This window comes from Pezoporus wallicus, unplaced genomic scaffold (assembly GCF_028554395.1).
Source record: "Pezoporus wallicus isolate ANWC-B61680 ecotype Strahan unplaced genomic scaffold, APGP_CSIRO_Pwel_v1 contig_3815, whole genome shotgun sequence".
NCBI classification, from domain to species: domain Eukaryota; kingdom Metazoa; phylum Chordata; class Aves; order Psittaciformes; family Psittacidae; genus Pezoporus; species Pezoporus wallicus.
Genome location: NW_026637911.1, coordinates 2176087 through 2202600, shown reverse-complemented (window position 1 = coordinate 2202600; position 26514 = coordinate 2176087). Strand labels below are relative to the sequence as shown.

Below are 26514 nucleotides of genomic sequence, written 5' to 3'. Positions count from 1 at the left end.
TACACAGAAGAACAATCTGCTGTTAAGATCTTATGACTGTAGGCAGATTAAGACAGCTAAGAGAGAAAGTAAAGAGTCTTCTCGCTCTGTATCTTTGTGTTTGATAATATCTCTATAAAAAGTTGTTCCTCCTGATTTATTTTGCGTACACTGAAGTTACAACCTTGACTGAGATGCCACCTTCTAACAAGTGTTTACAGAGAAGAGTTCATTGTCAGTCTCAGAGATTGCAAATGTGGCTGCTTACATTGGTAAATGGGTGGTCAAGATGGGATAGAAGTAGGAGGAATGGGGTAGAACAATTAGTGAGTACAGTTTATAAAAAGACTTTTGTCATTGTTAGCACTTATTAATAGTTTCAAAAACCTGGTTTCAACTACAATCAACTTCTTTTTGAAATCTGTCCTGTGGGAAAGTAGTTGATAATTTGAGGGGGTGAGTTGGTATTTGTTTGTTTTGTTTGTTTGTGACTATTTCTGTTTTCTTGCTCTCTGATAAAATAGAACGTTTGTTCCAAAACAGACAAAAATTCAAAGTGCTAATGCCACCCTAAATATTGTAGATGAAAAGAAATACTTAAGAACCAACTTATGCAGCTTACTGTCCATTCACAGACACTAGACATGTGCTCTTCAGTGCTCACTTTCAGTGCTTTTCATTGAATGCTTAAACCATGAATATGCCAAAATGTTTCAAATTGGGAAATTTATACACACAACTTGCTTATGTGAAAACACAGTAGAAAACAGTAATTTCAGTTTTACTGCATGGAGATTGACTTACCTGAATTTGCTGCACTGACACCTTGCATGTCAGTGCTAGCTCGGGTGCATTAGCCCTGTATGGTAAAAAAAGCACAATTATTTTTTAGCCATTAAGACAGGCTTTGTAAATTTGTCCTAATGACACTGCTTGAGTTAAGCAAAGTAGACATAGGAGATAAGTTTAAATGCACATTTAATTGTGACAAGGTATTACCTGTTGAGTCTCAAGTTTTTCTATTAAATCTGGCAAGAGTTGACTGGTGAGACGTACAAAATGTCTGAAGTGGCCTGTGTCTGCTCAGGTGAGGGATCATCAGAAGCAGAGATCTGGCTTCCCAAGGACATAAAAAGATCTTTAGGGGAGTCCACCAAAAACCTTCCTTGTGGGACTGAGGCACCCCTAACTTGCTGAAAGATGCGATACAGTTCTCCTGATATATGTAGGTGTTGAGAAAATTTTAAGGTTTGGACATAATTGGCTATTTTGTGTATTCAGGAAGGAAAATAGGAGCTGAATCAGGATCAGTGACTGTACAGTAGGTGGCTTACTGATACAAAAACCTCCTCCCCCTTCTTTTCTAGTTTAAATCACGTTCTATATTTCAATTATCCACTTTACCCTAGAGCAAGAGCAGATACTGTTATTTCCATTATTTTTTCCAAATTATATAGATACATCATAATTAATACATTCTGAAAAAGCCCTTCCCAGGACAAAACTGCTATCACTTATTTGTCAGAAGACAGAACAATGTTGCTAGTTCTAGAAGATCCAGATACCCTTCTCTTTTATTCTTTGGAGTACTCAAACACACTTTGTAGGTTTTATTTTCATACATGGGATGTATGATCCCCAGTGGCATGGGATCAGTTAAGATGCCTCTGAATGCACACCCTTCACTGCTACCAGTTCTGCAGTCATGTTGGCATCATAGAACTGTGGAATTCACTATTAAAACTTCCACTAATCTTTATTCGAGGGAGTAGGAGTTTCAGAATGAAGTTGCAACTATTAAGTCTTCTGTACTGTCACTGGTGCATTACATCTTAAAAAAACCCTGGCATTTAGAGACACACATAGAAAGATCCGTACCTTGAGGGTTTTCTAGTATGCCAACGCTGACTGCCAGCAGGAAGGAAGATTTGAGGAGAGGAAGATTCTGTGCCCTCTATGACAGTTGTATTTTAAAACAATTTCAGTTCTTCAGCAAGTACGATCTTTTATGATTATTTCTGCCTGCATATTGTGTAATAGCAGTGCTCATATTGAGGTAAAGTTTATAAAGCCTCGGGTTCATCTGCAGGATAGATTTCTGACTTCTGTAGGCCATACAAGGTGCACTTTGCAAAACAGAGCCCCAACAGTGAAAGAATTGCTGTGACTCTTTTATGGATAAGGGTGTTAGAGTACTAAGCTTGTATTTCAGCCTGAACCCCTACTTGAAAACCGAGGTCTGATATTTAACTATAGCTCATGCAACTCATGTTTTGTGCACATTTTTCTTTTTTTCCCATGCAAATGAAACTTTGGCATTAATAATGTTTTTCGAAATTAATGTCTCTCTAAGCATGTTTTGAATGGTCAGTTTTCCATCATTTCATAATATTGATTGATTAGAAATACTCCAGCCTTGGCTCTGAGAGCAAACTGCCTATAGGCACAGTCAGTTTTGTTGTGGCTTCTTGGGTAACGGTAGGAGAAGACAAGAGAGTGAATGAAAGTGAAGTTCCAAATTAGGGGAACATTTAAAGGTCTTTGAAAAGTTTATGTACAAGCACGGTCAATACTGTCATGTACCAAAGTGCCAAAAGACCTAGCAGTAAGGAATATTAATCTACTTTTATAAAATCAAAGGCTTCATATTTTTTGCTGTAAAGAAATAATTTGAATAAAATTTGACCCTTTCTACAGTAGTCCGTGGGTCAAATTGAGCCTACTATTAAAATTCTCTAATATCTTTCTTGTATTAGCATTTCAAAACTCAATTTAAATATTCACAGAGCTCTTTTTTTTTTAATAAACTTAACAAAATTCAGGTAATTTCCTTCAACTTTCTTGATTGAAGGAAGGCAGTAGGTACAGATATAAAAAAGATGTACAGCTACGAGCAAAACCTGAAATCAATTATATATAAGAAATAACATAACACATGGAAAGAAATTAATCAAAAGGAAAAATTTCTGCTGTATGATTTTCTTGGTCTGCTACCTGCAGGCAAGGAACGTAAATGAAAAAAAAAAAAAATCAGCATTCTTCTTACAGATAAGGGAAGAATTAATAAAAATGTTTTCTTCCTACCAGATCCCCTGATGCAACTTATGTTAAAAGTGAGTGGCTGCAGGAATAACTTATGTGTTTAAAAGTGTAACTCCTTTTTTTGGGCTACAGAACTATACTTTTATACTTTATCTTGCTGTTAAGTTCAATTACATCAGGTTGGTATGGATTTATAGTGTCCAAAGAGCATCTCTTTTCCATTCCTTTTTCTATTAAGTTGGTTGTTAAATCATGGTCATAAAGTTTCTCCCAAGCTGAGCATGAGAAATGGTTTATTCTACTTGGGTGCCACAAATGAAGGTGTCAGGAGTTGACGCAGTCTTCCAATCGGGATAAAACTTGGGAACTTCAGCCAATTTACATAACTGACTGTAGAGATTCAGCATGCGCAGGTAGCATTGCGTCTTTTGAGTATAGCTGTAAAAACATAACAGGGATGACAGAAATAACTTGGTTAAGCTGAATAGAAAACTCAAAGGACTGAAGGAGACATTTCAGTAAAAGTGGGAGTGGTTTGTTTGACAAATATTGAGCTCGTTAAGAAATATATGCAAGGGTTTCTTGTTTGCCTTTTTTTTTCCTAAACTCATTTCTCAGTTTGCACTTCAGTCACCTACTGCCAATAGAATTTTTAATTTTAAAGCTATTCCTGCAGTGGTCAGTTTGTCAAGATTAGGTATTGCCGTCTGCCACCTAACCAAAGTATATTTAGGCACTGCCTTGTCCTTTTCTCTCTACTTTCATGGAATTACACAATTTAAAACATTTCCAGTTCTCGCAGGGAGGAAGGGAGAGGCAATATTTTTTATGAGGAAATTTGAAAATTGGGATCTTTATTAACTAGAAGCCAGAAAAAGAGAAGTAGAATGGACAGTCTTTGGGTCTGGTTGTTGGGGTTGGGGGAGCAACTAGTTCAATAGGAATTTTTTTTGTATTATTTTCTTTTATTATCATCTATGATGTTAGCTGCTGTTGTGTACTTCCCTTTCTGTGGTTGATCTAGATACCTGTAGTTGAACATTCTCCTTCTCAGGGGAATATTGAATGTCTCAGTGATTGAACAATACCAGGCAGTCCTAGTGCTTGACAGAAATTGTAAATTTATTCTCTCACTACAGCATATATTAATCTCGTATTTTATCAATCTTCACCCTGGTTGAACATACAAGGTCTGAAATACTTGAGCCTGGATACTTAAAAAGTCTCTACAAAACCCATGAGAAGGCCAGCTTCCCAGCAAGGAATTTGGGAGTATGTTTTTGCTGATGTCTTGTAAAAACTTCTCTGAAAGGAGAAGCTGGATTGTTTCTGTTGTGATTGTTCACATCACTGCTATGGTTCACATCACTGCTAAGCTTGTCTCCAGGCTGCTGTAAAAGCATAGGCATTGGAAACAACCACTCCTTTCAGTTAACTGTATGGCTGAAGAAGTAGCTAAGAAGTCTTGTATAGAAATCTTCCACAAGGAAATGAACTCTGGACTACTGTGGGATGTCTTAACCCCAACTGCCGGATTCAAAGTGAAATAAGTTGAACCCTCTTTAATACTTCTAATGTTCCTGACTGAATGATGTGAATCAATATAAAGTATTTGCCTGCTGTTTTTCTTAGGTGATTGTATTTAGAAGAAAATGTTCTTGAAACAGGAGACAAATTTTTCTCAATTCATTTTCCTGAAGCTTTTCCCTCTCTAATCAGAGGGCATCGCATACCTGGGTTTTACTATGAGCTAAAGATAATCTCTGTGTGTGGCAGCATGCTTTCTTAGGAAATATTGGATGGGTCCCACAGAACATGCATGATGTTGATCCAGTGAATTTCAGACCTCTCCGATTTATTGGAGTTATTGTTTAATGCTACTGCATCTAATTATACTCATTAACCTCTCCCCAGCCACTCACTGTCAAGTATTGTAGGCTTTCTGAAGCATTCTTAATTTGTTAAGAGCACTGATTTATGTTGCTGCTCTGGGAATGTAGGAGAATATTGGTAGGTAGGAAGGAAGCTAACCACTTAACATTTTCATGAAATAATTATTTCAATGATACTTTCCCACTGTAGGGTACATGGATTTTAAGTGCAAAGCACTGGACAGGAAAGCATATAAGCATGTGCTTAATTTGAGCCTGCGTTTAAGTGGTTTGATTTAGGGAGAATGCTGATAAATTTGACTATGAGAAATGAATACAGAACTTCCCCAGTTTAATGTTATAGATTTTCCATTATTTCATTACGGTTACAGTACCATAAAACTGAAGTCATGCATTGAGGTATCAGGACTTAACGTGCTCAAGGGGTCCAGTGCTCAAATTTGTGTTCTTAGGAGTTTTCATTGTAGCAAATGCATCTTTTGTGAAGTGAGTGCAAACCCTTTGGTGGTTCATTCTTACACCTTTCCATGTTATTGAAGTTCCTGCAGTGTTGATTTTGTTTTGTTTAGCTAAACATGGCCTATCCTTTCAAGCGATGAGGTAGCATCTGTTACTCATTGTGTAAATATTGCCACTTACATAGCTATCTTTTTGTGTTTGTATCTAGGTTTCTGCATTTATATTTAAGTATATGACTATTTGAGGAAGATTTATATATCTTTTTAGCATTTAATACATTAATAGTGCTAAAAAAGTATGGCCTTGAGTGTCTGTAAATCTGGTAAAAATTAGGGAGCACAATTCAGATTTCCCCACACTGCACAGCCAAGTGGCCTCAATCAGAAGTAATTTTCTCCATGAAGGCACATGCAACTCGCTCCTCAGCCTCTCCTCAGTAGATTTTGTTATTTGTATCAAATTATATGTGGTTTTTCAAAGTGGACTACTGTGTCCACTAAACCATACAGATTTCTGCCGCATTGATTCTTTCGTTCCTGTCACTAAGTGTACTGTTTTCTACTGCCTCTTGTTTGTCTATGTTATTTGAAAAAATATTTAAGATTTATGGTCATATCAATAAATATTAATGAAGTAAAGTAAGTACCAAGAAAATAACAAACCTTTGAAAATTCCTGTGTTGAGTATTTGCTTGTTTTATAAAGGAAATATTTTTTTTAGGACCTCATGCAAAATCTTCAGTGAAGTAATGCCGACTTCTTTTGCCTTTAGTACCACCATTGAAGATGAGAGATTGAATTTTTACCTTGCGCATTTGGGAATTCTTAACTGTACCTAGCTAATCAGAAGTGTTTCAGAATCACCTCTCCTTGGGTTACATCACATTCTTTTATAAAGTGCTAGTAGGAAAAGAATTGCTTAAGCAAAAAGACAAACATCTAGAATTAACTATTCAACTAAATTCTTAAACCATTTCAGTTTGGAATGTTACTGTTTTATTTAAGCCTAATCATATCTCAGAGCTGTTTACTGTCAGACCACTGTGACATTCAGATGAATTTCAGTAGTAGGAATTACTTGGATTTGCATTACAGTGTCATTATGGCAGTTGGTGGTTGTAAAGTCACACTGATCAGCAGTTATTGAAAAGGATTTTTCATCAGAACAGGGATGGGACCTTAACCGTGTTCCAATTGAAATAAAAGCAAACACAGTACCTCTTGTGCCGTAGGTACTTAATAACATGATTGGTCGAAGTAATGAGTGTAATACTAAATCAACAATTTAAAAGAAATGCAGAAGTGTAATACTAAATTAAGTGATTAAGCTGTATTTGGTCTGTTGAAGGTAATATATCAGCATAATAACAATTGGGGAAAAAAGCACTATCAGGGGAAACAGTTGACAGAAACTGTTATTTTTAGACTTATTTTTGTCTATATGACTCTGTATTTTTAAGTATTTTAAATTGGGGAGGAAGTTGAGTAAATGCTATGTAGGTTGTTTCCTAAATGGAGAAGCTAGTAAAATTTGAAAACCAACCTATATGTTTTTAAACCAGATAATTTCTTAGTTCTCTAGCTGACTTGATTTACCCATATCAGTAAGAGGCTTCTGGAAGCACATGGCCAAATTAGGCAAACATGAGCCTTCAGCGTTTATGTGCTTGCATCAGTCAAGAATATATAATTGCGTATGATCTTTATTGTGAGGTTCTGAAAATTGATTTTTATTCATTGTCTATTTATGCGCAAGTAATTAAACGGAGCAGTCAAGAATAGAGTTCAGTCTGTTTATACTTACTAGTAACTGGTTGTTGATTTTACTGTTTAACCTGCTCAGTGTTTGAGTAATAATTAAAAATAGCCACAGAAATCAGATGTTGATAGTTCACATGAAACTAGCAACCAAGAAACACTTAATTTTGCTGGTACTCTTGTGGGTTGGTCTTATTCATGTTGAACAAAGCCTTACTCTTTAGTTAAACGTTACCAGTTTATAGGTCTAGGCATGACCTGATTGTATTTGAACACTTAAAAGATGACTCAGGATAAGTATGACAGAATTCGTCCCAAGGATCAGGTTGTAGATGGGTGATTTAGACAAGGCAGCAGCAGCCTGAAACCTAGGAAAAATATTTATGCACTGGTCTGTCAATTTCAGCAGAAGTCATGCTGATTTTTTGAGTGCGGGGTCTGATGTTAGCCCCTGAGGTGAGCTGTTACGTAAATCTCTGATGTGTGCCCATATGCGACTGGATAAACATCACTGGCTTTTGTATGTGGGTTGGCATAGCGAAAGCTGGCATAGGTGCATGCATCTGATCTTACTTGGATGCGACAATCTTTACATTCCTGTTTTCAAATGCTTGGACACGTAACTTTAGGAAGTGTTACATGCCTGTTCATAGGTAGGATGTATCTATGGAAGTATTTGTCAAGATTTTTTTTCAGTCTGAGATTTCTTTAAAAAATAAAGACCTAACTCACAAAATGACAGGGGTTTGAACCTGTGCTGTGGAGCTGGTGTGTACATTGTTTTTCTTCTGCCTTCTTGGAAACAGTGTCAATGGAAATCATGAGGTGTGTGTTTCCATGACTGCTGCAAATAAAATCATCCCAACTGCACTTTTCTTAATTAATGTGTGGTGATTATTAGCTTGTTGATTATGTACTGATGAGCTGATCAAACAAAGCCGTTTAACATCTAGAAACAGACCTAACTGTCATGTACACATGCCAACTGAATTACTTGCAGATACTTTGCTTTTGCTGTGTTTTACAAGGCACTTATTGAATAAGTCAGATGACAAAGAGCCAGTCATTCAGCAGGAAACTGACTTACACTGAAATACTGGCTGAAGTTTACATTTTTTTCCCTCAAATTTAAAATATTTTGAAAATTTTGAAAGGCATGTGACTGCTCTTGAAAACATGGCATTTATCCATCTTTATACATGGCAGAAACATATGTTTCCCTAAAATAGCATATTTTTGTCTTTGTGTTTGCTTGTCCTTCCTAGTTTATTTATCCAGACATTACCAGGAGTGCACATCAATAAGTGGCTCTACAGATAATGTCACATATTGATAATATTATGAAATATGAAAGGTACTTTTTGATAGTTTGTGCAGAACCACTTGTGCTTTCATTTCTGCTGTGAAACTGGACACATGAAAGGTGCTAAATCTGCCCATGTTTAGCTGCAGTGCATGCTACTGCTTTGTTCTCTGTTCTGTACAGTGTGATACCCACTCTTCATTCTCTGTGCATATGCAGTTGCTGGATTTTTTCCACACATGTCTAGAAGGTGCAATTAACAGTAATGGATACTTTGATAGTGAGGATCTTTATTTCTTCAGCCATAATAATAGCCCCTTATTTTAGGAGATATATTGTTGAATGACAGCTAGTCATTGAGCTGGTTGGTGGGTGGGTGTCCGCAAAAGCAGGTTCATTTGGTCAGATTCTCATTTGGCACAAATAGTCCTGTTTCCATGTAAGAGAGTAGGCTATATTAATTTATGGAATCCCAGCTGGGAATCTTAATCAATTTCAATAAAAAGTAGCCATCATTTTCCTCTGAAGCAAGAATTATACAACCTTGCATGGAATGAATTTTGCTGTTTTAATAAATGTAGGTAGTCACAGGTTCATAATGAATTATATAAAGTTAGAGTGTAGTCAATATTTGATTTCTTTTAAAAATTTATCCCTTTTCATGAAATGCAACAGAATCATTTACGTATTGTATCTCAGCATGATAGATTATATAGGAATAGTGTATTTAATACTGGAAAACTATCATATAAATACAAATTACATTTTTTTCATTAGCTAGCTAGCTTTCATTTCAAGGAAGAAATAGTCAATTATAAATGAGGGTGTCCTTTCATTGGAGAGTGAAATATGTAATTTTTTTCAAGCCTCAGCCATGTATAATGAAATCTCTCTTTTGAAATCCAGTCTTAAAATGGATTTTGAAACATACTGACATTTAATAAAATCTCAGTTAAATTAAAATATGTTCAGTTATTTCAAATCTCTATTTTAATCTAGGGTAATTTTCTACATCCTGCACAGGAGATGTCTTTAGCAAATAGTTACTATTAACCAGTGATTGTTAAGTGATAAGAAAGAAGTTTTTATGTTTGAGTACATTCCAGTTGGTAACGTGAGTGTTCTGTACTAGATTTGTCAGATACTGGCTCTTCAAGAGGATCTGTAGCAGTGATAACTGCCTAGATTACTAGAAGAAGGATCAAAGACGCCAGGCTGCCATTTCAAATTCAGACTCATGTCCTGCTTCTGTAACTGGCTTGTTTCTGCAGCCCTTGGCTAGTAGTTTACCATGATGGTTGTTTGGCCTCTGTGAAATGAAGTGATAGTCTGTCCAAGTCCTGTCTATTGACTGGGAGTCTATTAAATGGTCTAGCAAATGGGTGATCATGGATACCATTAGGTTCTGGTTGAAGCAAAATGGCAGAATAAGCTGAAGTTTATACTGTCAATACCTTTGTAGTAATTCACTGTTGTCAGTGCCGTTAACTTGACAAATGAAGCTTGTAAAGGGAATGTATTAAGTACTGTAATTCAGCATCGAAAAACAATGACTAATAAACAAGAGAAGGCTCTTTACTGTTTACTGGGGTTTACAAATGTAGCTTTGATTTCTATTGTTAAAACTGTTAATACTGGAGCCTGATGAATAATTAAAAAACCCATCTATTACTAACACACTATTAATAATACTTTGCATATTCTGATTTGAAGTCATCAGGAAAACAGTCACTTTCAATTTCAATTTCCATAAAATGTTATTTGTCTAATTCCAATAAATGCTGAACACAGCTGTGGAAGAAAAACTAGCCAAAGACCTCCAGTTATAAGTTCACTAAGGCTATGTTTCCCATTGTCCTGTTAGATGGTTTTGCCACAGTGTTCCTGATTCTTTTTAAAGGGCCGCTTGAGGATGCCATTGAGGATGAAGAAGAAGAGTGCCTGTCTGAGGAAAATGATACTGTCTCAAAAGAAGACTTTCCATTGGAGGAAAGCTTTTCTGCAGAGTTTGAGCCTGAAAATCTGAACTGTGAAGAAGTGGAATACTTTTGTAATAAAGGTAATCATTGTAGCCCACCTCTTGAGGAAATACTGGCCATATTCTGCCCAATTGGTCAAAAAGATTCTTTTTTGTTGTTGTTGTTTGAAATGTACAAAAAGTCCTGTTAATACAGTACCTTAAAAATAGGAAAAAGTCACTTGTGGAGTTCAGTCTGGCCAGGGGGTAAATATTTAAAGATGCTGGAAAATGTACTTTTCAGGGAGGTGAATCGTCTTGCCTTTAATATTTTCCTCCAAGAATGTTATTTTCTATATATTTAACTGTAGAGAACAGGCCTCAGAAGTCAATTATTATCAGATCCAAAGCCAGCAATGCAGCCTGTCTGTTCATTGCTTCTTTGCCTACGAAACATTGCTTGAAAACCAGATTGTGTCCGTAGATTCTAGTATTAAAATCGAGCTTATTATGGAACTTATTATGCGTCGCAGAAGAGTAGTGATTTGTGAAAAGATAACTTTTAAAGTTGCAGGTGCCTTTTTGATGCATTCGTTACTTGCAATTTATTGAAGGTAGAGGTATTTTAGCATAAACTGCACCAGTTCATTCATGCCCAATGTTCAGTCTGCAAGGTTGTGCTGTTTCCCATTCAGATGACAAAAAGTGCACTATCGTAATGTTATTTAGAACATTTATTTAACTTTCTTTCTGCCAGATTTCTGCTTGATTGCTTTATTGTTTGTCTTCTGCAGGTAAGGATGCCTATGAAATAGCTGGAGTTCTTGTGTTGATGTTCTTCTGTTAGTCCACAACCCCCTCACACATTTGGATATTGATGATTTCTCTGTCTGTCCTTTCCCAGATATTGACATACATTTTCTCATGATAGCTTGATACGGTCCTGTTTTTGTGTTATTTTCATCTGTCTTTGAGAAAGTAGAATAAATCTAAAGAGTCAAATGTTATGACTACAGAATGTTAATCTTTCCTAGAATCTTTAGCCGTTAGTGGAGGTGGCATAAAAATGTATTTTCTACTTGTCCTTTAAGTAGCTTGCAAACTTTTGAAAATATAATTTACTTTTTGTTCTACAGGTTCTTGATACTTAGTTGGTATCCTAAGAGATCAAAGCCAGTCTAGTCAACAGCTTAGAGTTTAGCTGCTACAAATCTTACTGTGAAGGAAGAGAGACCAGATTATGAATGGAAATGCTTTACAAATGGGGAGTTAAGTGCTATTATAACTATACTGTAAACAAATACTTCAATTACTGTGCATTTACTTGTTCACATGCCTCTCAGACATCATTTTCCTTAGCTGAGAAAAAGTACCATTCCTGTTATTGGCATTACTAAATAATTACTTAAACCACTATTTGCATACTTACACTGGTGTCTCTTGAGTTCCTTCTGTCAGCAGTGGAAGACTACGCACCAGTGTTAGTTCATATCAGTTTGATATCATCATTTCTCTATACTTCTTACTGCATTTCTAGGGTACATGAATGGAAATACTACTGTTTTGGGTGAAATCCAGAAAAATACATTTGTTTTTGTTTGTTTATAGCAATCAATATTGCAAATTCATATTGAATTTGAGGATATCTTGGCACTTTCCTTGAATGGACACCTTTTTCAGAAAAAAAACATGAATCCATGGAATATTGTATTAAACAAGATCAGGAAATTATATGGGAATACATTTAAATCTGACTCTTGATTATCATATATCTTATTAAGCATATCTGCTGATTCTTGAAGCTGAATACTTTTGACTCCCAAGCAGTTCTTTTTCCAAGTGTGTCGTAGTTATAATAAAATCTTGAACCCATCCACTGCAACTGTTGCAGAAGAAAAGTTGAAAAGGCAATTTCTGAGATGAAGGGGCCCATAAAACCCTAATCTATTTCCAGCTGAGGCAGTGTGACAGAAAGTCCCATTTTGAAGTAAGTTGAGAGTATCCCTGGAAAAGGGTGGAGTGGGAGACTAGATATGTTTTTATTATACTAGATATATTGGTTTTTATTATTGTCTCATCTTCCGTTGGATGTCCTTCATGTGTGTCCCCATGTTCTTCAGTGTCACATCTTATGTGTAGTACATGTAGTACATGAGGTCATGTATGTTTTTTCTGAATATTAAACCGAAGAAGACAAAACTAGTCTGGAAAGCAAATAATTTTTTTCTGCCCTTTCTTAGTGAAAGGGTTTGTGACTGTATTGCATAGTAAATACTAAAAGTAAGAATGATTGTCATGATTTTTTCATGAATCTGTTAATCATTCATAACCTGCTTTTTTTTTTTTTCCTTTCTATTGCTTTGGTATTGAAATTAAAAGATGGTATGAGAAATAAGCTGGTTTTCAAAAAAGATACTTTTTCTTTATGCATTATGAATGAAAGCTTGAAAACGACATATGTACCAAATAGGTTAGAGAGCAAATAAATGCATTCTGATTTCTGTTTTGAGGGCCAGACTTTTCTGATTTTTGCTTGGGTCTTTGACAGTCTGTAAACCACAGATATCCTCAAAGGAGGGAAAAAATAAATGTACATCTGCATTTTCTCATGTGACAGGTTTCTCTTTCCCAGAAAATATCAGAATTGGCACATAAATCCTTCATCTCTGCATTCTCATGCTAGCATGGACCATTAAAGGTTCTAGAATGTAAGGGGATTTTTACTGGATATAAATCTTCATCTATCCTGGCTCCCTGTTTCCCTCTGTGGAGTTTCTTCCTATCTGATCTAGAACAAGAGAGCAAGTGAGTAGTGGGGCTTTCTGCAGAAATCAGGAGTCATGGCAACAAATGGCACAACTGTTAGGGACAAGGTATTTGTGAGGCTTCATACTTCCCCAGCTGTGTAAATCCAAGCATCATCTAAAACCAGAGGCTTTTAACTATCCAAACTAGGCACTGATGGCAAAAATTTACTGAACTCACCAATCAGATGAATGAAAGTGGAGGACTTAAAGGTTCACAACTTGATAACTTTGGCTTTTTGACTGAAGAGTTTTTCCAGTCAAGCTGTGTGTGATCCTACTATGAGCAGGGAGCAGTCTCTTCCTGTCTAAATTGCAAGCAGCTAACCTTTATAAAGCCATAGTTGTCATTCCTACCTTATTAATTTGGGTTTGTGAGATTGATTCAGCAGAATAGTTGCCAGAATTAGAAGGTGAAGGCAAAAGCCTCTGCAAAGTGTGAAGCAAATTAATCACATTGATTAAGCTACATGTCATTTTACATCTTCTCCTTTCTCAAAACTATGATTTTGGCTGTTATTTTCACTTCTCCTTTTACTCATTAATGGCTTTTATGACAAGGAATCTGGAAAATTCCACCTTCCCCTCAGGTTTGCAATGCCACAAAACCAGAATTAACATTGCTACATGTGAATAATTATCCCTGTGTGGCCTTCATTTACACTCAAATCTGAAGAGGTGAACAGTGTTTAAACATGTAAATATTAAAAGCAAAAATGGAAATTAGAAACCTAGTATTTATCATTTTAAGCCTGTAACTGTGAATTTTAACCTTTGGATGAAGTTGCCTATCCAAGAAGGAATATTTTAGAAGAGCCTCAGAATAGTTGGCAGTTAGAAGTTTGATTTGTTTGCAATTTGACAGTGAGGTTAGGGGAAAGGGAATATTTTAGAAAAAGCAATGGTAATAAGTCATAGTGTTCTTCCACTACAAAGCTGCACTAGTCTCAGTCCTTGGGGAAGAAATGAAAACTTTGGTAGGATGTAGCCTTGGTGATAATGCATTGCATTTTGTCAGTTTGTGGATAGTATTTACAGATTAACATTTATAGGTAAGAATAAGAAAATGAGGTGATGCTAACAGAGACATGAAAAGTGAGCTGGGGGCATGATGGGGCTAATAAAAGTAGGAAAGTGATCACAAAAAGGGGGCATAAACAGCAGAACAGTACAAAAGCCAGAGTTGGAGATGATGGGATGAAAAACAAAGTATGAAGTCGAGTTCTCTTGAACTTGAACTATGGCTGTGAAGTATCATTTGCTTTTTCAGGCTCTGACCACTGTGTCATCCTGCCTAGATACTGTCAGGAAAAAGAAAAAAAGTGCTCTCATCCATTACTTGGAAAGTTTGCCATACTCATAGGGCAGTGGCACCCCTCTTCTCTGTAAAAAGCAGGGAGAATAGGAGCCTTGTCCACTTCATAAGGGTGAGATCTGGCTAAACAGATTACAGTTCCTTGTGACCTTCTTAGCAGACGTGCTCGATGAGGGATTAGCTTTCAAAGTAAAAGTTACCTTGAACAATGAGAGGGATCACTTGAGATTAGTAGATAGTGAAGTAGCTGTGTTCAGAGAAGGAAAGAGGCAAGAGAAGAAGATGGAGGAAGGACTCAAGAGAGAAAATGTGGGTCTGTTTCCAGAAGAAAGAGGCAAATGGATGAATGTACATATCTGACAATTAAAGACATATCCGTTTCTTGCTGCCATGCTTACCAGCACAATTCCGTTGAAATATCCTGTTCTTCTATTGTAGCTTCCCGTTGTTGCTCCATCATAAGGCTGCATTGGCACCAGCCCTCAGTGGAAGGATATTCAGTGGCTGTAACACTGCTGGTGACAGATTGGAAAGCAAATGGCTTCTGTTTCCATCTGTTACCTGTGCTTCAGTTAGTGACATAGGAAGATATGGGGGATACATAGGGTGGGATGAAGATTGATTGTTTCATGATGCAGTGCTTTTAGGATCTATAGTACAAAGTGCTATGTATGCCTGTAGCAAATCAGTGTCGATGCATGGTTGCAGTTCACAATACATTGCTTATCTTTATTTGTGGGGGAAGAGGGAGTTGAGGGGAGTGCAGTGCTGTCTGAAACTTGTACACAGTTCTAAGCAAGAGGAGAACTTGGGGAATATTTAGGCTTCTGCATAATGAGTGAATACCTGCTGCTGTATTCTCGTATTGTGGTTAGGCAGGAGGGAATGAGCTCAGAACCTGATCCATGATTTCTGCTTGTGTATTTTGCCAGTAGCTTGCCAGACCAGCTTAGGACTGGAATTTTTTATATTAAACCATGTGACCTGATTGTGCAGCCAGGCTTGAGATTCAGGGAAACAGCTGCAGTGTGATTCTCCATATAAGAAAAAGCATATACAAAGCTAAGTTCTACTGTGCATTAATCTTTCCTTTCATACTTCATGTGCAAAGCTATCATGCTGCCATCTGTAATACCAGACAAACTCTTAACACCCTGAAAATGATTTCTGTCTGTCCTGTTTTCCTCTGTGACTTTGGGTGTGTATGCCTGTGTGTGTGTATGTAAATATCTTTCACTTCTTTCATGTCAGGCATGTAATGGCTAACAATATGCTTGCTATTTTCTTTTTTGGGATCAAAAAGTAGAGTTATACCTTTCTCCCCTTCTCCCCTTCCCCTACCCCTTTTTAAAAAAAAAAAAACAGAAACCTTTTAATCAGTAATGTTTCTTTCATTTTCAGTAATGGATTTCATGACAAATTTCTACCTCTTTTGCTATAGCAAGTGGAAGTAGGATCAGCGTAAGGCAGCTATACCATAATCACTTTGAGCTCAATAAGGAGATCTTTACAGGCAACTTTCTTCTTATTTCTTAACGGGATTAAGAAGCTCAGCTCTTTAAATTCTTGCATATAACACTGACATTTTCAGGGTGTGTTTGGACCAGGGAGTTCAAAGAGAAGGAATAAAAAAGAAAAGCCAATATGACTTTGTTTTTTACCTTGCTGGAGGAGCTGTTTGTGCAAATCGCCTATAAGCTTATTGACCTGAATCTTTGACTCCTTGTTTTCTCTGGATTTGGCTGGAGTGTAGACACTGATAGAGCACTGATAGAGGTGATTGCACAGCCCTCGGCTTTAGTTGGCACCAGACACCCCCCCTCCTTGTGCCTGACATTATCTTTCCCTGGCAATACTTCTGTTCTGTTCTCTTGGAGCATGTTCCCTTTTTTTTTTTTTATTATTTGTTTGGTTTTGTTTCTTTTTAAATTTATCTTAATTCATTGCATTTTATTTATATAGACTTTCCAAGTAAAAGACACATTAATTCCTTTCAGTAAACGGAGACAGAAGGCATGTATGTGTACTGATGTATTTTCATTTCCTAGGATAACAAGAATCTGACCAAGAACTCACAGTGCTACTCCTTTGGAAAATACAATAGTTACCTCTTTTTTTGCATGTTTGTGAACCTGTGTTGAAATCTCGTGTCCCCCAGAATGAGGGTTCCTATGCATTCATCTGTATCCTATTCAGCTGAAACAGTTAAATACTGTGCATCTTCCATAGTTTTCATCAGATGCTGAATATGGGCAAAGAAAGGAAGGGGGTTCTCTGATAATAGCCTTTGAGTGGTGATGAGTCAGAATTAGACTGAATCCTGGCAGGATGAAAGGAGACCTTTTTCTTCTGAATATCAGAATTTGCCTTGTGCTTTACCTTTCATGCTTTCTCAATTTACTCTCACTGGAGGTCAGAGGACTGCCTGTTTTCTTGCTAGAAGAGAAGGAGGTATTTGAAAATACTGGAGTGAGTTTTCTGACCATTCACTTGAAAGCATGGAAAGGCTTCAAGGATAACAAATACAAGATTGTCTATCCTGTACTCTTTTCTACATACTGCTAACCCATGTGGAAACCCATCAAGCTGTATTTTCAGTCCAACTGAAATCCATCAACTTTAGTGGGATAAAAGCTTGCCCTGAGTTTGACAAGCAAACTCTTCTTCTTAAAAGAAATTTGTCATCAGACAGAAAACTGTATCACAAAAAAGAAACAAGCCATGTTTCAAGAAGTAAACGCGTAGATCCAAATAGAAAACATTATTTTAACTGTATAGAATTATAAAGTGGGAGGAACACTTAAGTAGCTTACTCAACTTTAAGCAGTTTATCAAAGCAACTTCAGCCTTTTCAGTCAGCACATTTTGGTTTTCTTAAGAACAATGAAATTGTGAATTCTATCACAGCTATCAGGAAAAGGACTATTTGGTTAAAACAAATAGAGCAATGTCCACTTTCTAGAAAGTCACAAAAATTGAACTTGGATTGACTTAAATTTGAACTTAAATTTGACAGGATATGAATTGCAAATTAGTAAGGGTAATCTTGAAAATATGAAATGCACAAATAGCAAATTTCAGCACGTGTTCTTAGTTCATGTGTACTATACAGCTGTTACTAATTTCATTTATAAAGAAGTCCATTTTGCCTTTTTGTCTGATTTGGTGTTCTTGACACAGAAATTCCAAATACTGTTTTAGAATTCTGAGATGTTGCCTGAAAAATTATTGTCAACCTATGTCCAAAAAGCAGAGTTTCTCACTGGCTGTATCTTGTATAAGGTGGCAGTGGGGTTGTTTGCAGGAATTTGCCTCTCTTAGGAACAGAAAAAATAAATGAAGCAAATGGTGAATTTATAACACTGTTGGATAAGTATTATATTATTGTTGGTTAGATTCTTGTGGATAAGACAAAAACAAGCATTTATTTGTGAGTGCTAAGTTTTTTCTTGGATTTGACTCTCGGAAGTCTAGACTGTTTTTGAAATAACTTATAATACAGCATGTATTTGGAAACGTAACGCCAGCGATAGGGGATTGGCTGCTTCTGATACTGAAGCGCTGTGACTGTTGATTATTTTAAATAAAAGCATCAAACAATTTACAAGGTAAATTAAAATTTCACTTTGTAAAAACAGATATATATTGATATTTGTTATGTAGCAGTGGGTGGAAATCACACGAAAACAGGATGTCTATATGATAACAATTCCAGCTGTACATAATAAAATGAGATTTTCTTGGCTGGATGATGATTTCTGACAGCATTTCTGCAGTGGGAGAAAACCAGAATTGTTATTAATTAAGTATAAATATCAACTTGCAGAAGAGTCTTCAAACTTAAGAGTTTAAAACTTACTAGAGTGTCTCTGAAGTCATCTCTGTTCTGCTGCAGGGTGTTTTAGCGTCTCATTGGATGAGACGCTAAATTCTCCATTGGAATTTTTGAAAATCATGCTAAGTAACAGACTTTGTTTGGGGGATCTAAATATCTTTAAAAATGTGCTTCTGCTGCTTTTCTAACCAAGTGCCTAGAGCTACATAAGTTTGAACCCCAGCTTGGTACTTGAATATGTCTTATAGAGTTCTTGTAATTGAAATTTTAATGGGGAAAGATTGAAAAGGCCGAAGACGTTTTTAGTTTGTTTTTTTGTTTTGTTTTGTTTTGGTTTTTTTTTTCTGTTTAAAGCTATAGAAACTTTTGCATAGTGAGTGTATCTGAATGATACTCATTTGTAGTACTGGTGCCACAAATTCGCTCCCTAAAAATTAGGATAAATATAAAACTCACTAATAGAAGGGAAGTCTGAATACAATTTAGAGAATATTTTCACTGTTCTGCAAGAAATACATGTGAACCATTGATCCTTGTCTTGAAAGGACTTCAAAAGCAAACGGTGCGATAATGAGAACGTATCAAACACTTGGAGAAAGAGGAAGGCCAGATGCAGTCTAGATGAAGTGACTGCACAGCAGTGTATTATCCCAGGAGAAAAATGCCATAGACGAAATGGTTAGAAATAATTGACACTGTTTTTTAATGTGACCACTGTGCTGAAATGTCATTGTGTCAAGATGTCATTTTGTTAAACAAAGTAGTGATTTTAATATGAGCTAAAATAGTTTCCATACTGTTATTTTGTAGAGTTAACAGCTTACACACATGTAGGTACTCAACGATACATGGATATTCATAGACCTTTCATAAATGTTAGGATAAGAGACATTTGCTGGATAAATAATTTTAAGAGTGCTTAGGGCAACTAGAAACATACAGTTATTTCAAATGAGATTTGTCCCAGGAGAAATTATGATTGTTAATCAGCATGACAGAAAACAATAATTGCTTGCAAAGAAGGAAAGTATTGAGATAATTAATGTAATCTGGTACAAAATGCAGTGGATTAACATGTACAAGTGTTGATTTCTTGCAGGTACCCTAGTAAATCAGTCATCTGAGGGCCAAATTTTGCTCAAACTTACTGTATTGGTAGAGGGAGTGCCTCAGTTGACTTTGGTGGGCTTCTCTGAAATTATTCCAGATATACATCAGATGAAGTGATAACAGAGTCTGGTAGTGATAGCATCAGATCTCTGCCTCTCTGTCTTTCTGTTCTTGCAAGGCTTGCAGAATAAATCCATTTGAATGGCACTATAGCAACTGTAGTTGTTTAGCTTGTCCGTGCACCATAAGCCAAATATGGCAATGTATGGAAACATCCCTCCTAATTTATTTAGTATTTTTATTCTCAGAGTTTTATTTCCATACCAAAAGCATATTTAAAGATGTTTTCCCCGTTATTTGCATGTATTTTATAAACAGAATGTTTTATGTCTGCTGAAGACTTGCCATTAAAATTAGAGATTTCTGCTTGTTAAATATAAGTATAGAACCTTTAAAAAAGGGTAATTCACAAGGACAGTTAAGTTCTGTTAGATGTCATTGATATTCTTAAGCATAGTGTGTGCTGCCAAAAGGTAAGTTACGTTGAATGAATTAAGTACATTGCATTTGTATTTTAAGTTGTACATGGTTTATTTCAAAGTTACAAGTGTTACTTTTGAAGAGAGGTTCCTGGCAGTGATTCTCAGTTTACAGTGTGTTTCTTAGGATTCGAGAGCAAGATTAACAGTGTGTGTAAGCTGTGTTACTGGTCATAGGCATTGTGAGAAAGCAAATAACAAAGGATAATTTTTGAATGTTAACTTGCGGCTTCTGAAGCTCTGGCTTCTGGTTCGTACATACAGTCTCACAATCTTTCTTTGGTTAGGTCTGGAATTTGGAAAACCACTGTTTGTTGTGACAGAAAGCAGGAAAGGGCCCCAGCAAAGCCTGTCCCTTCACGGCCAGATGCACTGGCCTGTTGATGCACATAAGGTTACGTGCCTTGTTGAACTAAAATCTACAGTGTGTGACTCCCCACGTCTCTGCATCATGCCCGTTTTCTCTTTTGGCAGTACAAATTGCTACAGGCTTTGTAACAATTTATTTCTGAATTGATTTATTATAATTGAGAAGTGATGTTTCATGCTGAACAGCTGTATTAGGATGTTAACAATTTAAGTTTACATTTATGCTGCCAGGAAGAACGAACACAAACTGAATTTCAAACTTCTAATGTTCTCTCACTGTAATAGAAGCTGCCATGTGCTGTTTGTGACTGGTACAGTCCTTCACCCAAAGCTATTTTGTCTGATGATAAAACCATGAGTGTATGAAGCTTGCACATTTTTCATCTCTTTTATGACCTTATCTTTCATGAGCGGCTTCTGTGAAGGTATCCTAACTATAGGAGCACCTGGCAAACATATATGATATCTATGCTGTGATAAGCAGTTGTGAACAAGAAAGTAGATCTGTCAGTTCTGAACTGTTCATTGTTAAAAATACTTTGTTGATTTAGCTGATTGCAAAATACATTATAGAGTGACTAACAGCTGCTATAATGTTCCTGGTAAGAAAGTTCAATAGTTACATTGTATGAGACTTTCTGTAAGAGCCTAATACTGATAGGAACAACATGGATTAAAACAGCAGGGTTGAGAAGAACTGCTAACCCATGTGCTTCTTTAAAGTACCTCAACTACTTGTGGTACAAGCTGATTAAGTACAAATTGGGAAGTCTTTAATTTGTTAAAAAGATTAAAGAGAAATTACTTGTTAATATTCAAGTCTTTTCCTCCTTGTCAGTGTTGTCAGAGATGTTGGAGTTCTTCCTCTCATATTTCTGGTAATATGTCTCTTTATAGTCTTCAGATTCCCTGATGAACTGTGCCACACTGAATTGCAGAGTTTTAGCATGCTCACTTGCATCTATTGCATGAACACTAGGATATTAAAAACAACATAAAAAAAAACTTTGAACTGTTTTTGAAGAGCAGCAGAAACAGTTAATACTGGTCAGAAATAGTAAGGTCAAGATGAAAATTCTGTTCATATCTTACTGAAGCTGTTTGAATAAGATTTTTTTTTTTTTCCTCTTAGTTAAGCAGTATTTTGTGTACTCAGCACTTCATTGTAAGGCAGAGATTTGTTTCACCTAACTTTAGCTGTCTAAAGATAGGTTCCTAGTCCAAGTTGCGTGTCTCAGAGGATGACTCATTTCAACTACCTCAGACACCAAGAGGTCTCTCGTATCTTCACCATCCTCGAATAGGATAAGTCATTGAGGAGGTTTCTCTGTTCCGTATCTATAGGAGCACATACATAAGTCTGGACTAACTTAACTTTCAGACATCTAATCTTAGATGAGATGAATTCTGCCCAAAGTGTAGCTTTAATACCAAATATAGAGAAATAACAGAAAGTCCAGTAGGCTTGACTCATGAGTAAGTATACTATATGATATTTCAGATTCTTGCTCACAAGAGTCTTTTTTTTTAATGCAGTGATGTTTTTTCACAGGAAAGAATTCACTTACCATTTTTTGTTGCCAGAAGGAAAAACCTAAACAGAAGCAGATTTTGCTTTATTTTAGAGCGTATATGATTGGCAGTACTTCTATACCATTCTTTGGTGTTGATGGTAAAAAGTTATTTCTCATTTAATTTGAATGCAAAATGTAATTGAGCAGCAAAGTGAAGAAACAAACATGAGAAAAAACAAAAACAATGGGATTAGAGAAGTAGTTGCTAAGTGAGTGGTGTATAAGGCAAAAAAAGCACTTGATTTCACTTGGAAGAAAGAAAGAAAATAATGTCCTGGATCCTATTAAATGTCTACACCTGTAAATTGAAGAAAAATGTAATCAGTTTTAAAAATAGATAAAAAAATAGTCTTATTGAGACTGGAAAATAGTGAATGAGCTAAAAGATTAAACAATGGAAAGAAAATAAATTCTGTAAGGAAATTTGTTTACCACAGCAAAGTTGTGCTAAACTAATGTTAGCTGCTAATGTAGTATTAAGTAAGAGGAAAGAAAAGAAAAAAAGCATGTGTTTTGTTATCAGCTCCTGTGCTAAGCCTCCTTAGCCTCCTCTGGCTTTTTGAAGTTGCAGTGTCTTCAGCACCAAATGGATTGACTTAGTTGTCCATTTCCATTTGACGTTGATGCTCAGCTGAACCTGGGGTAGACTAGCTTCACTGATGGATTCTGAACTCCACAGTAGTGTAGTGTTTGCCGGTTTCACTGTCAGGTTGCTTTAGTAAGGAGGGAGAGTAGTGTGGGGAACAGGAGAAATTATTATGTAATATTGCCAGTGTGTAATGCGTGGACCTTGATAGTTGATGAATAATAGAAAATAGAAAATATCAATGAAAATAATTAGAATTGCTTCTAGATGCAAACCGGAGTTTTCCTTAATGTAAATTCTACACATTTTGTTGCACTTTATTTGCATGGGTCATGCATTAATTCATGACAAGTTGATTATGAAAAACATGTAATGCCATACTTCATAAAACACTGAAAAAGCAAGTTAGTATAAAATTAAGCCATCTGCAAATACACATTTTCAGGTCTTTCTTCATTTCCCAAGTTATGAATTATGTTTTGCTATAGGTTGTATACCTTAGCTGTAATTCCATCCTTTTCCCCTTCAGCCCAATCTTTTCACATAAGTTTCTCCTTCTCTCAGTTCTAGTAGTTTCATTTGCTTGATATTTTGGTCGGTTGCATTCATTGAAATAATGCTCAAATTTGCATGCTAACACCAGGCGTGTATGTATTATAACCTGGAAAGACTTTTATATTTTGGAGATAAATTTTCCATGCCTGTGCTCTATTTAGAATTCTTATTACTTCTAAATTTTGCTGGGTTTGTTGTTGAGCTATTGTTTATAGTGGAAGGAAGACACTTTCTTTTGTACAAAAATTCCATGCAAAGAACATTTTAAGAGCTTTATGGTGACTATGCAGCTTGAGTGAGAAACTCAGAATTGCCCTTACTGTGAAATGCTTTCCAACATTTTGGAGAAAACTGGAGTTAGTCTTGTCAGCTTTGAACCTTGGAAAGCTGTCCTTTGTGTCTCTGCGATAAAGAGCAATTTGTTGCAGCTGTAAGTTGCTGTGAAGGTAAAAGTATCTAATAGGTTCTTCAGTCCACCCAAAAAAAATGGGGTTGTTCGGTTAAAATAGGTACTTGGTTACAACCAAGTAACTGCTAAAATGACTTACAAGAAACTTAAGTGATAGCTTTTTCAACATGTGAGGATTTAGAACCGTCTTCCGAAGTGTAACTTCAGATTGAACTGAAACATGTGAACTTCAAATGCCTGGGTAAAATTATACAGTGTCTTTAACAGAAAAAACTATACTAGATATTTGTGTTGTCTTTTAGCTTTAAGTGCCTGTACACTGGGCTATATTTTTAGTACTACTCATACATACACTGAACTATTTTTTTCTTACTGGAGTCTGGAGTGAGTATAGTATTGTGTTTGTATGAGGAATACTTACCAGGCTCTTACACTTAGAAAAAAAAACCTGTTTATGAATGCAAGGAAGAATGTGTTATTACAAGCCGATACATGTGTAGATGAAGTTAATATTTTATAGTGTTTGTATATAATCATGTACTTGAAAACTCTGGGTCACAATCTTATCTGGTATAAATATAGCTCCAGTGATAATGTATGGGGATCTGGCATGGTTTGTTTTAATCTCATTTCTTTACCTATGTTGCTAATAAAAGCTTTTGTTATCAGGGGGGGAAAAAATACAAGTTAGTGCTTAATTGGTTTGCTTTTTGCTTCTTCTTGCTCTCCTATTGTCAAATCAGCAAACAGTCTAATTTTCAAATTCTAAAATACGCAGAATCTGGTTTTTAGTGCTGCCACAGTTTTTGGAACAGTTTGCTTCAAGATTGCTAAAAAAATTAAAATCATCCTATTTGACAGTTGTAGATAATAGCGTAGATTTTTCTTTTTTCCATTCTTCATAGCGTCTTTCTATACAAGAATTTCTTGGATTGATTAGAATATGAGTAGAATTAAAAAGTACAAATGCAGCAAAGTACTGGTCTGGATAAGCCTCAGGGATGTCATTTAGCACATTACTGTGGCCAGATAATTTTGTGTTAATACGTGAACCCCTCACCTTCAATGTAATTTTTTGTGGTGATTATTTCATACTATTTTTTGCATGGAGCTTGCCTACACTCTTTGTTTAACTGAAATAACTTCACTTTCAACAAGGAGTTCTTCAAATAAAAATTGAATGGCCATCTCTACAACTTTAACCATAATTTTCCATGTGTCCTATATACAGACTTGTAGTGGATAGTTACTGAATGCAGACAGATGTGCTCAGGTACTCTGGATGGTGAAAATTCTGAAATTCATCAGAAATTTTGCATTTCTTCAGATAAAGTTTGATAGGGAGAAAATGATCATAGGGTCTTGCTGGTACATTATGACCTTTAAGGGCAAATTCCTTAAATGCTGAAATACCAAAATTGTAACTCTCCAGTAGTGGCCTGAAAAGCCAGATTGTTTAGTGCATCATATTTTTGTACTGTGTCATTAATATGCAATGTATAATTTAGGTGGAAATTCAGAAAAGCGCGTGGCTGGAAGCATTTGTTCCTGGGGAGTAACAAGCTGATTTCTTTCTCTCATTTGTACATACAAACTTTATGACTTTCTGTGTATTGGTTTACAGAATTAGGTGCAAGTCGTGAGTCTGGTTTTTAAGCATACAGAGTAAACACTGATTTCCAAGATTTGTCTTTCCACAGAACTGAAAGGATTGGATACTCAGGGCTTGTTTGGATCACTGGGAACTCATAGGTGTTTACATGTCAAATATACTTTTTTTCATTTTCTCTCTGTTTATAGACATGCATATGTTTTGACTTATGCATGTAAGGAGATGTTTGGATATTGTGGGATCTCTGCCTAAAAGTCACTGTTGAAATATGTCAGTACTATGTTTCTCTGATTGTTTTTTCAGGCAATGAAGAAGGAATCCAGGAGGCAGCAGAATCTGATGGTGATGCGCGGTCAGAGAAGCCAGGGCAGCTTGCTGTGGAGAATGAAGATTGGGATGGGCCAGGTAGGAAAAAACAACTGAAAGCCAAAAAAATTTCTGAAACTAATTTCCAATTTTTTTTTAATATTTCTATTTTTGTAGGTGTGTTATGCTTTGGATTGAATTTTAATGGACTGTTTATTTTAAGAACCTTCAGAGTCCGAGATATTGATTGATAAGTGCTAAGATAAAGTTCTTGAGTAAAAAAATGCTTTGGGCTATACCATTTTGTAAATTGTTCAACATAAAATGTCTTAACATACATGCTTAATATAAAGTAAAATATTGCTGCTTAAAATTTTAGGATTGAAATTTATCTGTAAGTTCTCAGTTCCATGGTTGTATTAAGGGAAAAGCTTTTCTGCTGTTTTCTGAAGCCAGAACACCAACCAAACGCCTATGTCTTTTCTCAAAATTTGTGCCTACATTTAGCAAAATGTTGAGCTTAACATACAGGCATGGTATTTCATGACATTTTCAAGGACTTTGCTTACTTGTTTTAGCCTGATAGAAATTAGCACACCTGGTCATTGATTTCAGTTGAAAGAAAAACTCTTAGTGTTAAATGAAGTGTTAGTGCTTCACATTAAACAGTAATTCACAGTAATGTTTTTCTATGATGCACTGTGAAGATGGTGCAAGTGTGACATTGCTAAGGTACAAGATGTAATGGTAGCATGGTAATTCTTTCCAAGTGTCTGTTCAATGTAAATATGTAAAACCTCTGTAGTACCATAAAAGCATCTAAGGCAAAGGGGTAAGTTGTGTTTCTCTTAGGCAATTCTTGAACTCAATGCAGTGTTTTCATGGGTATGGCCTATGGAACGGGCCTTAAAGATCCATTATATAGACTACATTTTAATGATGCTGCTGGAAAACATGCATCTGAAGCCAAACATCATCCCCTCAGGCTAGCTGTATCTCTTATAGGTATTTTCCATAAAAAGGATGAGCACATCAGGAAAGAGTTTCAGAAATGTTCTGTCAATAATTTATAATGCAATAATAATATTTCATTAGGGAAAAAATCCTATAT

The 26514-nt window shown here is 36.0% G+C and overlaps 1 protein-coding gene across 2 annotated transcripts in view; it reads left to right on the top strand.

The window, feature by feature from the left end:
• Positions 1-26514, top strand: part of ZFPM2 (zinc finger protein, FOG family member 2) — a 308698-nt gene that overhangs the window by 51944 nt on the left and 230240 nt on the right. Inside the window, exons 2-3 of one of the 2 annotated variants that reach the window (XM_057408221.1) lie at positions 10333-10491; positions 25401-25502. In XM_057408221.1, coding sequence (XP_057264204.1) covers positions 10333-10491; positions 25401-25502 — 261 coding nt within the window. The remainder of the gene's footprint in view (positions 1-10332; positions 10492-25400; positions 25503-26514) is intronic. The other variant, XM_057408222.1, reaches the window with a different exon arrangement.